The 17,336-nt window shown below is 45.5% G+C and overlaps 1 protein-coding gene across 8 annotated transcripts in view; it reads left to right on the top strand.

Moving 5' to 3' along the window:
• LOC144768502 (copine-1-like) overlaps window positions 1–17,336 on the top strand; it is an 854,409-nt gene that overhangs the window by 427,510 nt on the left and 409,563 nt on the right. For all 8 annotated transcript variants that reach the window (XM_078652218.1, XM_078652221.1, XM_078652215.1 and 5 more), the window contains one exon: window positions 7,150–7,221. In XM_078652218.1, the coding sequence (XP_078508344.1) occupies window positions 7,150–7,221 (72 nt within the window). The remainder of the gene's footprint in view (window positions 1–7,149; window positions 7,222–17,336) is intronic.

Raw genomic sequence — 17,336 nt, 5'->3', positions numbered from 1 at the left:
ACATACTTTGTGTGCTCCCTTAGATCCGTTGCATAACTGTCTCTTCCAGCAGCTTACCATCAAGACCACTTTCTAGTGGCAATAGCATCTGCCTGGAGGGTGGGTGAATTTCAGGTTTTATCATGCCGGCCTCCCTACATGTTGACATTTGTGGATAAGGTAGTGCTTCGCACCCGTGCTTCATTCTTACCAAAAGTGGTGACCCCATTCCACCTGGTCAGTCATGCTGGCCACCTTTTTCTGCTCCCCTGAATCCCTCTAAGTAATAGGAGTGTCTTCACTGTCTGGTCTCAAAAAGAGCATTGTTGGTCTGCCTTGACCGCACAAAGGAGTTCTTGGTGGACGACCAACTATTTGTGGGTTATGTTGGACCTAAAAAATGTCAGGCAGTGCAGAAACGGACCCATTTCACGCTGGGTCTTTATCTGCTTTCAAATCTGCAACACCCTGGCTAGGAAGCAGGCTCCTGAGGGCTTGCTGGCCCAATCTACCAGGGGAAAAGCGGAGACCACGGTGTTGGCTTGGGTGTCCCAGTCCTGGGTATCGGACAGGCAGCAACATGGGCGTCTCTGCACACGTTTGCCAAGCATTACTGCCTGGACAGTCAGGTTCGCAGGGACTGGCATTTCGGCTCTTTGGTCCTGCAGGACTTTTTAGTGTAGAAAATCTGTCCGCAGCCCACTGCTAGGATGGTATGGCTTGGGCATCTATTCAAAAGTAAGGGATCTGCAGCTAGAAATCTCTATCAGATGAACAAGTTGCTTACCTTCGGTAGCACATTATCTGGTAGAGACAATATCTAGCTGCATATTCCTTACAGACCCACCCATTTTACAGGGCAAGGGTTGCTCCCTTTTCAGGGCCCTAGATATGACACACACAAATCAGTTCATTTCATGGCTCTGCGCTTTTGGTGTGGAAAAGTGAAGAGTAACTGAGGTATGAGTGCCTGGTTATTTATTTATTTAAAGTTTTATATAGCGCGAACAAGATCTTTACAGATATCAGAGCGCTTCACAGAGACAGGGGTAGGGGCAACAGGACTGAACAGAACTAATGGGAGCAGTATATTAGTCACTAACATAATAGGAAAACAGTAGTGTACAGAAAACATACCAATATACAACCCGGTAACAAGTAATATAAGACGGCGCAAAGTCATTGATCCCGCTACAATAGAGTTCAGGTAAACTTTGGATGTAGGGATGGCTTATACCAATTTCTAAGGATAGAGAGAACAAGGGGTGGGGGCATCAGGAGGGTGATTCAACAAACTAAAGTGTATCATATAGTGGTCGGTAGTAGGAGAGTAGCATAATAGTGTCACAATCAAATAAGAATATAGTGCCAAGAGGCAATCAGGAGATCAAAAATACACAGCGATGCAGAGACTCTGATCCAACACCCATAAAGTTCAGGTGAACTTGGCCATGCGGATGGTTTTCACCTCTTTCTTGAAGAATGCAGTGGAGGAGATAAGCCTGGTTTCAGGAGGGAGTGCATTCCAGATCCTGGGTGCCATTCCTGAGAAGGAGCGCTTGTATGTTTTTTCCTTCCGGAATCTACGAGGTTTCAGGAGTAGATTTTTTGTACTTCTATTGGATCTCGAACCACCTGATATAGACAACTTTTGAGCGAGGTAGTTGGGTGCCTTGTGGTGCACGGCCGAGTGTGTCATAACGGCAATTTTTAGCTGTATTCTGGCTTCAAAAGGCAGCCATTTTAGAGATTTTAAGTCTGGGGATATATGCGAATGTTTTCTTGAGCCAGTAATGAGTCTCGCGGCAGCGTTCAGGGAGGCTCTTGGGGGTGCTGTTGTGGCTAACGGGAGTCCGCTGAGGGCCACAATTCCATAGTCTATGCGAGGGATGACTAACGCTTCTACAGCAGTTTGGAAGTCCTTGGCTGGGAGGAAGGGTTTAAGTTTCCTCAGTGTGTTGATTTGGAAATTAGCTCCTTTTGTTGCTTTGCTAACGTGCTGTTGCATGTTGAGCTTGGCGTCGAGTGTGATGCCTAGGGATTTCGCAGAATCCACGATGGTAGGTTGGACATTGAGTGCTGTTAGGTTATTGAGGAGGGGGGGGTCCATGCGGGGGGCCTGGAGGGGGCCGGGGAGAGCAGAACCCAGTGCCTGGCTCGGCTCTGGCTCGAGCCCATCTCCTGGCTCTGCTCCTCGAGCCAAAATAAACCTCTCTCTGGCTCTCTCCCGCCTTAAACTGCATCTGTTCAATACAAGTTATTGAGGGACAATACATCATCCTAATCCATGTTATTATTATTATTATTTTTATAGAATCTCCCTCTTGCCTCTTAAAACGTTGCCACGTGTACATTAGTAAACTAAGAGGCAAGACCCTTCCCACGTCAGCCCTGTGTATGGACCAGGCCGATATCGGGCAATATTCAGGTCCATGAAATCAAAGACAGGTTTTTATCCAGATGGTACCCTGAACTCAGTCTTTGAAGACACTTTAATCCATAATTATGGAGTAAAGGGAGTTTTGGTGACATTAAATATGTGCCTAAGATCACAGTTTTAGCTGGGAAGCTGCGATTTATCCAGGATTTCTGGGTTCACTGTTTAAAGATCAGCCACTAAGTGGGTATTTATTTGTTTTTCCTTGGATTTCATTTTAGCCTTTTCTGCAGTTCTTACATGTTACAAGCTCAACCCAAAGTTATGTACGTGACCACTACTTACATTACACAAGGTCACATTCATTTTTTTAGGCACAGTAAGATTAAGAGCATGGCAAAATTCACCTGAACATAGACTAAGGAAATTCTGAGAACATTCGTCCCTTCACCAGTATTCCCTATTATGACCAGGGACCAACTAGACAACCTAGTCATTATATTTGCCATTGTCATGAATCAACGGGTCTTTCCTGTTTTCTACCCTATTGCTTTACGTTGCACAAGATGTTATGTATACGTGATTTACCTGCATTTATCTTTTGTATAATTAACCTCACTAATTGTAAAGCGCTCTGATATCCGCAAGGATCTTGTTCGCGCTCTATAAAACTTTCTAAATAAAAAAATAAAATAAATTGAGCCAGGTTTGGGTGGTGGTAATTTTCGCCGGAGGTGAGATGAGTAGGAACTCAGTTTTCAGAGCATTTAGTTTGAGGTGATTAACGGCCAACCAGGATTGAGTGTTACTAAGTGTGGAATTCAGAAGTTTGATATCTTCCGGGGATCGTAGCTTTAGGTAAAGTTGTGCGTCATCGGCGTACATATGGAATTGAACATTGGATGCTTGGAGCAAGGTGGCGAGCGGTTCCATGACGAGGTTGAACAGTGTGGGGGAGAGGGAAGATCCTTGTGGGACACCTAGTTCTGCTGGCACAGGTGTGCCAGCACATTGTCGATCTTGAACTTCTGAGACCGGTTATAAAGGAAGGAAGTAAACCATTTGAGAACAGTTCCCGATAGACCCATTCTAGTGCTTAGCAGCTCCAGTAAGTTCTCGTGTTTGACCGTGTCAAATGCTGAAGAGAGGTCAAGAAGGATGAGGAGGCAGGACTCATTGCGGTCTAGAATTTGGAGGGCGTCATCAATTGTGTGCGTCATAGCCGTTTCCGTGCTATGTTTCGCTCGGAAGCCTGATTGATGAGGTTTGAGGAGGTCAAATTGGTCAATGTGTTTTGTTAGTTGGAGTTGGACACATTTTTCCAGCAGTTTGGCCAGGGTGGGGATATTGGTGATAGGTAATGCTGAATCAAAGTCTTGATCGTTGATCCTCTCTCAGCCCTCCGATGCCGCCGCGACTCACTGCTGTGGAGCCGGCGGCTCTGCTCCTCTATTCCTCTGTTCCCCGCTGGTCGCAGCAACCAGCGCAACAGCCCGCGTCTCTGCCGTGGAGCGGGCGAGGTGGGGGGGGCCTCTCTCAGCCCCCCGATGCCGCCGTGAATCCTGTGGGGCCGCTCCGGTAGGCCGACCCCCCACAGCCAGAAGCTCTCCCGCGGGCAGCACAGGGCTCGCGGCTCCAAGCGCGACCAGCGACGCGAGACTCCCCAGTCCGGTGCAGTCCGAGAGCCCTCCTGTGGCCCACGCCCCTCAGGACCGCTCCGGTGTTGATGAGGATGCCCCCCCCCCCCCCCCCCCCCGCGGGCAGTAATGCACTCACTGTTATCATCCATATAGGTGACCGCGACCTAACCGATGCTAACGAGGCTGATGACATCACACGTAGCCGAACGGAGCCACCCGACGGCTAGATATTGTCTCTACCGGGTAATGCATTACCAAAGTTAAGACACTTGTTTGACGTTCACAGTCTAGACTAGTTTGGTAATGTAGGTTTCTAGTGGAAAAATGATATTGCCCTGATGACAACCACTTTTGCGACTTTAAATTTGTTTACATAAGCTATAGTACACCAGGGAAACAACCATGGAAAATTAAGCTCCCAATTGCCATGATGTTTCACAGAGTAGTGCATATTTTACATAGTTTTAGATTGGGGTGAGGGGTTCAGGTGTTCTGTGGTTTTGTGGTACAGCGAATAAAATTACTAAAATAGCCATGATCTCTTGGAAGACCAGGTTGCTGATTGACGCATGGAACTGTTCATCAATATCGGTTTAATTAGTAATAAGAGATCCTCCATGGCGAAATTGTCCTGAGAAAAAGGCACTGGACGTGATGAAGTGCGTCCGTAGCATTCATAGATGTGGAAACTCTCATATTATGTATTTGGATGATTTGAGGTAGACCAGTGTGGCTCACTGGTTAGAGTGGCAGACCCTGATGCAGGGGTCTGGCCCGGGACCAGGGTTCAATTCCCGTCGCGGCTGGGTCTTGGGCTCAATATCCTCGAACCCGATAATTCTCTCGCCTCGGTGCATACTCTAATCATGGTTCCCACTCTGCAACTCTGGGCAATAGCTTGCTTAATCTCCACACCGGCCCTAACGCTAGGATGCCTGGCTTCACCTTGGGGTACCCAGGAATGGGCACCTCACAGGAACAGGCCAGGATGGGTTCCTTAGCGGCACAGCGCGGGGACACACTGGCTAGTGTAACCTGGCGCTTTAGAAGCTCAGGATTATTATTTATTATTTTATTTTGTTAAGCGCTATCATGTCGCTAATGCCGCTTTTTTGGTGCTGAGGACTGCACTGAAACGTGACCAGATATGGGTCCACTGGATGTCTCATTTTGACATAGCTGTGGTACCCCTGAGACCACTACAGTTAGGCGTACACACTGCTGTATTTTTCTGCTTCTGTTGCTTGGATATGTTAACCATGGATATGTATTACTGCTCCTCTATCCATAAATATTTATTGTTTTGCTTGCAATGCCATTAAAGTTGTATAGAATATTAAAACCAAAATTGGTATAACATTTAAATGTTTCTTGAAGGAAAAAATCTGGTTCAAGTCAATCCATCTTTCGCAATTGTATAGTTTCTAGGTGACAGCGCTGTGGTCTCTGGTTTTCTCAGATTTCAAGCTAATAGACATCTGTAAAGTGGCCAGAGAATGTTTCACTTGTTAAACACTCGATTGCACCTCACTTCTTCATAGCAGACACACACCATCCAGACTGGTTCGATCTAGGGAGGTGGGCACAAGGTCTATTTTTCAGTTTCATTTAATATTTTTTTTAACCAAACTATACACATGACTACAGTGACGTGTAGTGTAGGGTGATCAAAATGAGAAGCGCAATGACACGCCGAGGACCGCTATAACAAAGGCCATGTTTTTTATCATGGCAAATCAAGTTTTAACGATTACGGTTGCACTAAGGACCGCCAAATGTAGTACCAATACCCCTCAGGCACTTCTTAATACCATTCACAGGCGCATATCGCATTGGTAGAAGTGAGGGGTATCATTTATGACGGGCTACATGGATGTGAGAGTGCGAGCTGGAAGGCAGTTTCCCTAGGTAAAAAGTATTGTGCCTCACCAACCGTTACTCGTGTTGGTTAAACCACATCCCCAGCAGAGACCAGTTCTCGGATGGCAAGCACTTTCTGAATAACCTTGGAGAAAGAACCCCCTGCCATGGTATCCGTTACCTGAAACGCCTCTGTAAGAAAATATTCAGCGTCTGTTTGAAATGTTAAAATGAGGAGCAAGGCAGCATATGGCTTCTGTGTCGGGTACTGTCTATCCCACAGTTCCTTGGCTACTCAGTCAATATTGAAGCCTGTAGAAAGGTCAAGTGGGACTAGTGCCCCTCTTCTGCCTTCTTTTTTCGCCTGTCCCGACTGTTGATGTTTGTTTCCATAGCTATGTTGGTCAAAAACCTGCTTACACAAGGGACGACATCGTTAGGAGTGGTTTTACATGAGCTATTTCGAGCAGTCCCGGGCCTGCTGGGGTCCCGGGTTTTGTTCGCAGCTAGGACACTTACATGATGGAGTTATTAAAAAGATTTGACTGTGTTTAGGAAGGAAATAAATAGTAGGTGGAATATTTAGATGGCAGACGTGAAAATGATTATTTCGATATAACCTAGATGTTCCAGTTTCGATTTTAATTCAAAGCGGTGGGCAGTGTCTTTCATAGAACTTGTGATGGGTTCACTAATTATTGCGTGCCCTGCGAAAAGCTCTTTTGCGAGCACAGCACTGCAAATACTTTGTGCGTCTGCGATTGTGTCGCTTTTCGAAATGCAATTTGAAAGCATTTTAGTTGTAGTTGGTGTACGTTTTCGGACTGCGCTGTCCGTTGCGGACCATTCCTTAGTAGGATGCATGTAAGGTAGCTGAAGTCTAGGATGGCATGTACAATTTGTTTTTGACTTCTTTCTCAGAGCTGTACATTTATCAAGTGGGTTAGGATGTGTAAAGCTTGAGCGATTCTGGTGTTGTGTGCTAATACTGTCATTTGCTGTCAAGGAAGGTGCCAGGCCGGTTTGAGAAGAGGGGCAAAGGAGCTCAAGGTATGTGAGTGAACCACATAGTTTGAGGATTAATGAGTGGAATCTGTGCTTGCTAGAGAAGGATATTGGGCAAATTGTCACCAAAGTGTGGAGGTGGCACATGAATGGTAATAGCAACTGTGTTTTTGTCAGTTGATTGGAAATGGATTGCTTAACTGTACCCGAGGTTCATACTAAAATTGTAAATAGTTTCTTGTTCATATTACTCTGATCAATGTACTTTTGTATTTCTTTTGATTACAGATTTTTGCGGAGGAAATAAAGGATACCAGAATTGTCATATTTGAAATTGAAGCTCGGAATCTAGACAACAAGGTACGTGTTATAATTGTGTATTATGTTTAAATAAAAAAAAAGAATTTCGTTTGTTTGTTAGCTCAGTCAATCCAATACAAACACTGTACCCAATAACAAATTCGAACAGTTAGCCATCGTCGCATAAATGACATAAAACAGCAGTAATCCTGTATAAAGGGACCATAGTGTGCAGAATATTACAGTAGGAAAAATCGCCTGTTAATCCTTCTCCCCCAAATATATGCTCCACTCCCCATGATAGCCAATGTAGCCTATCCCTCAGATTCCTGTCCATCGTTTGCAGAGACCTCCTTAATCTCCCTTTACTTTGTAAGGATCCCCGACCACGTTTGCACATTCTCCTCTGCGTGGTCATGCCTCCTACACTGACAGAGCTGCACCTCTTAGGCTACCACCCATTCCGTAACATCTTTTATCCATCCCTGTTCCCTGGGTGCTAGCAAGATCATCCATGAGATGGCAACCCACCGTTTTGCGCAGGTTCAGTTGTATAAATATCTATTTCATTTTCCTACTCGTGCGTTTCCTGACGTCCCCAAGAGACAGGTGGCCGGGTCCACTTCCACTTCGATACCCTCAATACACTCCAGTTGTCGGACCACTAAATCCCAATAAGCATGCACAGAAGGGTAGTGCCAGGCTAAATTAAGGAAGGTTGTAGGTCTGCTCCGACACCGGTGGTATCCGGCAGTTTTTTAGTGAGGTCTGTAATATGGACAGGCCTTGAAAAATTATAAAAATGTTACAAGACCTGCAGGTCTAATGACTTAAATAATCTACTTGACCTATTTGTAATGCTCTTGACCAATAAACTGATTTCAAATGATGTGAACGTGGGCAACTATTTTAATTATTTGAGCCACCATTTTCTTCATTAGAACATTCGAGAGCACCTTCATATGTGCGAGTTCTTTTGTATGATTTAATAGACTACATTTGTTCTCCATATATAATACAAATCTAGCCACAAGATACACATAACCCCTGACTTGCCTCTTAGTTCATTAATAGGCAGGAATGTTTCTCAAATCATGTTTAAAAACTATTACTTAAAAAAATATATATAATTAAAGCATGACTTAGTAGCACACTGTCATTTGTAATCACCAGATTTTACACTGAAATGACCACAAACTTTCCCACTGACATGGGGTTTTACTTATAAAACTAGTGGACAATGTTTGGAACTAAAGTTTCTGCAAATGTGGCATTTGCATATCATCAAGTAAAGTATTCTGGTTTATTTTGCTCCTATTTAACTTTGTTTGCATCACATTTACTTACCATTGTGCTTTCATAATTCCTGATATATATAATATTAATTAACAGGATATTTAAATGTTGTGTTAGAGAAAAATGACTGACATCTTCAGACCACTCACTTGACAAAAAACTCTAATTCTGGTAAGAGAGAATTAAACTCCATTTTCCAAGCAACAGTTAGTAAAAAGACAAACTAACATTTGACCTCTTTCCTTGAACAGACAGCAAATGTGTCAAGATAGAAACCAGACTTAAAGGCATCGTTATTGCTCATTCAATTTCTGAATGAATAGAACACCTTGTCCTTTCCAGCTTAAATTCACTCGCCAGGTGGGACTAGTAGGTGCTAAAAATAGCTTGACTGATAAAATTTTACACACAATTGCGAGTGGGCGGATAGATTTTTCGAGGCCTGATGGAGGAACACTGGGATGACATATGTTCGGTGATTATAACTAAAATGTGCTAGTTTGAACCGTGTTCCACATCCCCTTGCTTAATGAGTGCGCAAATACCTTCTATTGTGCGTCTTCTAGTGGTGTACCCAGTTCCTCTGCCCACGCCTCACTAGCCCGAAATATGGTCCTTGGCTTATCTGCAGTCATGGCTTGATAAGTGGTAAACTGTCTACCCCCACCAAATTCCAGTAACGTCCTAAACCGGTCAGAGGGAGTTGGATGTTCAGGTATGTGGCCAGACATCTCGCACTTTGTCCACAATACTTGTGTACAGTAGAAACTGGCCTAACCCACACCAAAGGTCTCTTGTGCCGCTTCAAATGTGATGAATGTGTCATTGGGGTAAAGGTCATCTAGTGTCCAGCACCCCCATTTCTCCAGGCACTAGCATCAACGGCGTCGGGCAACAGCCAGAACGCTGGGAGGTCCCAGAACAAACACTCCTGTGCGAAAAGGGTACGTCTGAGCACCACCATCACTGCACGCTCCCGTAGTGATGTGTGTTTGATCAGATATGGCACCGTGGAGTCATCCCTCCGACCGCCATGAAGCAACTGTGACAGTGTCTTCTCCCATGAGTCATCTGTGAGTAAATCCTTTTCAGTTTTCCACATCAGACAACCAGTGTCCTGCATGTTGTAGCTGATATGCTAGATAATACATTTCCATTTTGAGCAGTGTTAATCCCCCATCCTCCAAAGGTAGATGAATATCACGGGTAACACTGCTCCGACCTCCTGCCCACATTAACGTCGATAATAAGGCATGTAGACGCTTAAAGACTCTCCTGGGTAATGTATCTATAGAGTACTGTAAAGTATTTAGACAGTGTGACAATAACACAATTTTTGCCATTGCTCCAAAGTCCCATTAGACACACGGGGAGCTTGTTCCAAAACTGTGCTGATTTAGTTAAGCCTCTGTCACATGAGCAATATTATATTGTTTCAGCTTCTGAACTGTATGGGCTACAATTATCCCCAAATAACTGAAGTGGTCAGTTTCCTAGAGCAATGGCAAGCCTGGCAACGCGATAGGGGTCCTATGTTGCCAGTCGACTCAGAGAGAATATCAAGGACTTATTTGTATCTACACAGTCCTGAAATGTCCCCAAAGGTGTAGAAATGCCCTAGAAGCAAGGGGAGCGACACCCTCTGAGCCGTCAGATAGAAAGTGGGTCGTCTGCATAAACCGAGATTAAGTGACCCGCTCCTCCCACTTGGATTTCTCACCTCTCCATGTCCCTTCTAAGTCTCAGGGCAAGATGTTCCAGTGCGATCTCAACAACGGGGTGACAGTGGGCCCCCTTGTTGTGTGCTCCTCCTGACCGTTGAGGAGCGGAGCATAGTCTACCCAACTTGACCCTAGCCATGGGTTCCGTGTATAGCAGACTCACCCAATTCCTAAATTGAGGTTCAAACCCCATTTCCTCCAGTCCTGCCAGAAGGTACTGCCAATTTGTGGTGTCAAACGCCATGTCATTGGATACCATGGCTAGGTTTCCCTCCCTATCTTCTACTTCATCCATAACATGCATTAACCAGCGAATATTCATGGTAGTTCTCCCCCGGGTATGAACCCAAACTCGTCCAGATGGACCGGTCTGCCAATTTCCGGGCCCAATTGCAAAGAGAAAACTTTACACAGTATCTTCATATCAATATTTATCATAGTGATTGGACAGTAGGACGATGGGTTGGATGCCTCTGCACCAGATTTTAAGATCATTGCAATTGTACCTTCACCCATATCTAGTGCTTAAACGTTAAACCTCGAGCAAATGAGAAACCAATACTGTACTATAGGTCTGACCAAATTTGCCTGTGAATTAGTCATTGGCTGGCATTTTCCCCACTGGAAGAGACTTAATGCCATCCAAACCTCCTCTAAGGGGAGTTCAGCATCCAGTTCCTGCCATGCCATATTACCCAGCTGTGGAATCTGTATCCCTGTCAAGTAGTCCAAGAGTTGACCATGGTCCGGGTCCCCTGGTTTAGCGTATGCCAGCTTCAAGTGGCAATGAAACGCCTCTAGTATATCACTCTGACTGGGTGCCCCCCCCAATCTCCCATGGGGATCTGTAAATAAGTGTAATGGGGAAAGGGTCCGCTCTCGGAAAAGGATCCAGGCTTCCCCTTAATCCAAACCCCATTTCCTCCAGACCTGCCAGAAGGTACCGCCAATTTGTGGTGTCAAATGCCATGTCATTGGATAACATGACTAGGTCTCCCTCCCTATGTTCTACTTCGTGCATAACCTGCATTAACCACCGAATATTCATGGTAGTTCTCCCCCGGGTATGAACCCAAACTGGTTTGGATAGACCAGTCTGCCAATTTCCGGGCCCAATTGCAAAGAGAACTTTACACAGTATCTTCATATCAATATTTATCATAGTGATTAGACAGTAGGACAATGGGTCGGATGCCCCTGCACCAGGTTTTAAGATCATTGCAATTGTACTTTCATGCATTGGTGTCAGCGTTATTTTCATATCTAGTGCTTCGACATTAAACCTCGAGCAAATGAGAAACCACCACTGTACTATAGGTCTGATCAAATTTAACTGTGAAGCCGTCATTTCCTGGCATTTTCCCCACTGGAAGAGACTTAATAGCCTCCGAACCTCCTCTAAGGTGAGTTCAGGATCGAATTCCTGCCATGTCATGTTACCCAGCTGTGGAATCTGTATCCCTGTCAAGTAGTCCAAGAGTTGACTTGGTCCAGGTCCCCTGGTTTAGAGTATGCCCGCTTCAATTGGCCCTGAAACACCTCTAGTATATCCCCCACCAATGATCTGTAAATAAGAGTAATAGGGAATGGGTCAGCTCTCGGAAAAGGATCCAGGCTAATAGTCTGCCTGAGCTGTCACCTTTCCAACGAAGCAACGTCCGATACAATTTCAATGGGTAATGCTCTAACCTGTCCCTAGTTTCCATAAGCTGCTTCAATAGCTTTATTTCGGTTTCCTGGCATCTCTCCTCCCCATCTGACCACCTCTGTAAGTCTGCCAAGGCCGCCTCCTTATGAAGGAGTTCTAACCTGTAGGGTGTGTCGCACTCCACAAGAAAGAACCACACAGCAACCCCTCAGCACCGCTTTCAGCGCCTCAGTACATGTCAATGTAGCCTGTCTGAGACTCGCTATTGTTTCCCTACCCACCTGATTCTGTAGTATCTCAGAAGGGGATCTCCATGAGTATGGGGAATGGGGGGGGGGGGGCGGCACCACCCTCTATTGAAATTGACATGCAACTGGTGCATGATCAGACAAATAACGTGCCAGAGGCACTACATCCTGTATCCTCGTGGCTCGCTGTTACGTTACCTGTATTCGATCTAACCTACTAAAGGTGCTATATGTGGTGAAGCGATAGGTATATTCCCGGCACCCCGGGTGAGTACCTGCCAAACGTCTCTAAACCCCATTTGAGACATAACTTCGACCAATTTGGTTGTCCCCTTCGGTTTAGTGCACTGCCGGGTAGGGTGACAATCCAACTCCCCATTTAACAAACAATTAAAATATCCCACCCAGAACGTGTTAATTCCAGGTGTAACCGACATTACATCCATCATTGTAGGGTAAAAGGAGTCCTCATCAGTTTTGGGACCATATGAGTTAATGACCACCATTTCCTGGTCATCTAATATACCCCAAATCATGTGTCTGCCCTCTACATCAGCCTCAATATATTTCATTGCGAATGGCACTCCAGGGGCTGTCCACGCTAGCATCCCCCTAGAGAACAAGTAGGTAGCGTAATATGTCTGCACCTCCATTTTTTGCACGCTTTTTAACTTCAGACTCTGTAAAGTGGGTCTCTTAGAGATCCACTATACTAACCCTATGACGTTTGGGAAGTGACAGCACTCAATAGCTTTTGTTACAAGTACCAAGCCCTCTAACATTCCAGAAGAGAAGTTTACAGCTAGTATTGACCGTCCTGGTATCATATGGTCTGATGTCACATTTGCTGAGATGCCCACATGCTAAGATGGCTACAACCCCCCTGTATAAACCTGAAAACCTTTCTCAAGTAAAATGTGAAAAACAAACTGCCCATGCCCACCCTCCCACGGGCAACCATAGTGCCAACATAACTACAGGAGCCCACCCACAGTTGTCTGTACAAGCACCACACCCCAGTTGGCCCCCCAGGGACCTACTAACTTAAGCAAAAAAGGGAGAGAAAAAAACCCTCCCCCAAGCAAGGAGTCCCCACTATCAGCCCCTTACTTCTAACCGCAAGCAAAAATAACCCACATGCAACTCAATGTATCATCCAGGATCCAAAGTAACCACAACTACAGCATGCTGCCACAGTAGATGAGTGAATAATCAATATAAAAAAAGTGGCATATCAAACAATTTCATAAAACGCCATATCCCACATGAGTAGACCACCAACTGTGCAAGCAATACATCTCCTCTTGATTGGTCTTAAACTGATCCACTCAACCCTCCCCATTCCTATCCTCCATAATAGCCATGTCCCGAGTCATCTCAGATGTTGGGCTCAGAGCCCTCGATGCAGTATCCGCTGAAGACTCTTGCTCAGGTGACATTCCACTCTCCTCAGAGAATGCCTGGAGTGTCAAATGCATTGCTCCATCCTTCACTAAAGGTATTCTGTCTCAGCCCAAGGGAGACAAGTTCGGATTGTCTATCCCAGTGCGGGTCCTTGCTGGGGTGTCACAGGGTGCGCATGCCTAATTTCTGGCGATTGTTCGTTCCGGCTTCGAGGTAGTAGCAGCCGCTTCCCTAACCTCAAGCCACTTCCAGACACCCGTCTTTATTATATTGTAAGACTTTCAACTTCGCTAGATACAATAACCTATATCTCAAGTCCATTGCTCTGAATTTCTGTTTGGCAGCTATAACATGCTTCCACTGTTCCTGAACCAGTTTTGTCTAATTCAGAAAGTTAGCTATATTTCAGTTCTCAAATCACGGTCTTATTGTTCCCAAGCTGCTCTTAAGATGCAGTTCTTATTCCGGTAGCTGATTACCTTAGCTATGATGGCCTTGGGGGGATACACTGGGACGTGGCGGTGGGACTAAGGCCCTATGGGCCTGTTCAGTTACAAAGATGTACGATAGGCGATGTTGTTTCAGGGATGATCTAATCCAGTCCTCCAAGAAATGCTCGGTAGACGAGCCCTCCGCTTTCTCCGGAAAAACCTAACACCTGAATGTTGCTTCAGCGGGAGCGACCCTCCGTGTCTTCTGCCCTCCTTCCCAGGTCTGCAACCATGCTAGTCATTGTGGCCACCTGATGCTTCAAGGTCGCGACCTCCTCGTGCAGGGCCTAAATGTTGGTTTCAGCATTGGTTACCTTATCGGAGACTTTTCATAGATCAGCTCTCAGCAGATTAGCATCTATTGAAACGGCCTCTACCTCATGCCCCAGCGCCAGTTGCAATCCCTGGATTGCCCCCAGAAGGTCTTACCTCAAGGGCTCCGAAGTGCTCTCCCCCCTAGTCCTCTTTCTGCAGCATCTGACTGCCTTATCTTCCTTGTACCCCTCCAGCCAATTGGGCACCTCCGGAACAGTCTCTTCCAGTCGCTCGGATGGGGTCCGTAATCGCCTAGACTTCCGTTCCGAGTCGCAGGCTTCCACACATCTGGGTCTGCCGAAAGTCCGCAGGCCTTGCTACGCCACAGCTACAGAATATCCCAGATTTGTTACGGTAGACTGCTTTTAGGCGGAAGTTCACAATCAATTTGTTAATAGCTGAAAAGGTCTGACTCATTGTCCCAACGTGTGGGTGTGTGTGTGTGTGTGTGTGTGTGTGTGTGTGTGTGTGTGTGTGTGTGTGTGTATAGATATATATATATATATATATATATATCGAAGATGAATACTCCAACCACTTCCACCAAAGCCTCGGCGGCGAAGAAGGAGAAGCGAACCACTTGTAGGCAAGATGTTTTTATTCAACCATATTCACAGCAATCGACAGATGACGCGTTTCGGGCTCCAAAAAGCCCTTGATCACATGATGTGATCTCCTTCTTCGCCGCCGAGGCTTTGGTGGAAGTGGTTGGAGTATTCATCTTCGATTGGAAATTTACGGAAGTGCAACTTTCTTCTGTTCCGCGAACCCTCTCACCCGGAAGAGGCTGCCGCCATTAAGTCGATTTTTGTTTGGAAATATATATATATATATATATATATATATATATATATATATATATATATATATATATATATATATATATATATATATATATATATATATACATTTTTAATGTTGAGCTGTAGGAGACACTTTTGAAACTGCTGATTGTGGGTAATTTAATGTGGGATGGTAAACGATGTAGCATTTTGAGCATTAACCACTGTTTAGTGCAGTTGATGGGGTTTGTCTCAGTGTATATTTGTAAGATACAAGTTTCTAGAGCATGTGCATTAATTTTGCAAGGGATTCTTAGGAAAGTGAAATACAAGCGCCAAACGTTTTCTTTTGCCACCTGTCAAAAATGTTGCAGGCTAGGCTTTCTAAGGAAAAAGCGAAAGGTTTGACTATTCACCATCGTTTTTTCCTGAAATATGAAGTATAACGTGTGGGTAAGTTGACGGCATTCAGTCAGCTCACAGTAGTGCCTGGTTCCTAAGGTTCCAGAGACCACAGGCGGTACTTGCCTGTATTGACCACGTAGTCTAGGTCACGGAACTGTTGTGGCATTCATTACTTTGTCATTTGCTAAAGATAAATTTATGGTGAGGGCCCTCAAAAGCTGGAAGTGGACCTGTTACACTCTGGACACCAGAGGAGGACTGCTTGTAAATTGATGAATGATAATAAACAAGGACACACAGAGTCTCCAAAGTGCTTCCTTGTTGATATCCTGACCCCAGGGGCCTGCCGCGCTGGGATTGAACCCAACCTCGGGCGTTGTCTGGTAACGAAGGGGCTTATCTGGCAACCAGGTCTCCGTGCTTCCCCCCCTGTCGCCGCCGAACACCGTATCTGGAGCCGGGGAGCAGCAAAGGAAGAAAGCTGCTTAGCCCGGGGCCGGTGCCGACAACGGAGACTCAGTTTCAAAGGTAATCGGAGCCGAGTGGCATTTTAGGGGCTGACAGTAAAGAAGTAACAATCACGAGGCGCACTCACGCATGGGGGCAAAGAGTTTTTGGTCAGCGCAGTGGGGAGCGCACGCTTGCAGTCAAGCACCATAATTATGCATACGCGAAGCGGCATGTTCGTTGCTATGACAATGAATGCTTCGCAAGGTGGCATCGGACTGTCCACAGTTCGTATGGACATCTGCATGCTGTTTGCTTTGGTCAAATGGCGAAAGCAGCCATCTTTTTTCCATCCCTGTGCGTGCTTGTAAGCCTTTGAGAGAATCGCTTGCAAAAGGCACTCGTATGGCGAGAGCAGTGCATGCGCCGCTATCGCCAGGCGAGACCTAAAAAGGACTCTGTCAAAGGGAATTGTGGTGTGCATTAAGACATGCTACGCTTTGACCAAAATGGAGTCCTGAGGCTCTACGTGCCTATTCCACCAGGGCTGATGATGCTACAATGGCATTAGCATGGGGTGTTCCTGTCCTTAATATCTGTGAAGCTTAAATATGTGGTATCTGTGCACACATTGAAATACAGCAGTACTGCCTCGACAGCCAGTTCTGCAGAAAGGACCATTTTGCCTACTCAGTTCTGCAAGAATTTTAGGTTTGATTCCACACCTTAGACCCTCCACCTTTTGGATGGCACTGCTTTGGTATCTATTCTAAGGTGAGCCATTTGTGGTTAGAAGTATTCATCATAAGAGTAGGTCACTTACCTTCAGTAATGCTCTTTCTGGTGGATATCCTCTCGAATTCTGAATTCTGTGGAGGAGACTGTTGCACAAAAGGGGCCAAGTTAGTTTGTCAGCACATTGTAATTTCTAACTTGTCACAGCTGCTTTCTTCTGCCGATATTGAATCTGACAGCAGCCCAAAGGGGTGGTGCCTTTATGTGGCATTTCTCCATCACCCCTAAGGCGTCAGTGAAGTTGTTGCTCAGTCCATTGGGGCCACTTGGCAGCGACTGGAGAAAATGCTTTAAAGCGTTCCTGATCCAGGTCTGGCACCTGGGAATATTCTATTGGTGAGCAATCTGTGGATTGTTGGTGTAGCCACGCGTTACTGAAGGTAAGTAACTTGGGGTTCTCTCACTAACAGCATGCCAGATTTAATGCAGGTTCAATAGCAGTGCAAACATTATTAGGAAACGAAAACTTATTTTGCCCCGTTTGAGTCTGCACGAAACGTACATAACAGAAAACTATACCTGTTAAATGCCTGACAATTTCCATGCAGATTAATTTAATGGTAGCACAATAATTAGAAAATGAACAGTTTTTAACCCCCTTTATAACTGTGCCCCCTACCGGA

Source organism: Lissotriton helveticus, chromosome 7, assembly GCF_964261635.1.
Source record: "Lissotriton helveticus chromosome 7, aLisHel1.1, whole genome shotgun sequence".
NCBI classification, from domain to species: Eukaryota; Metazoa; Chordata; class Amphibia; order Caudata; family Salamandridae; genus Lissotriton; species Lissotriton helveticus.
The sequence above is the reverse complement of the archived record's forward strand: the minus strand, read 5'-3'. Positions and strand labels throughout refer to the sequence as shown.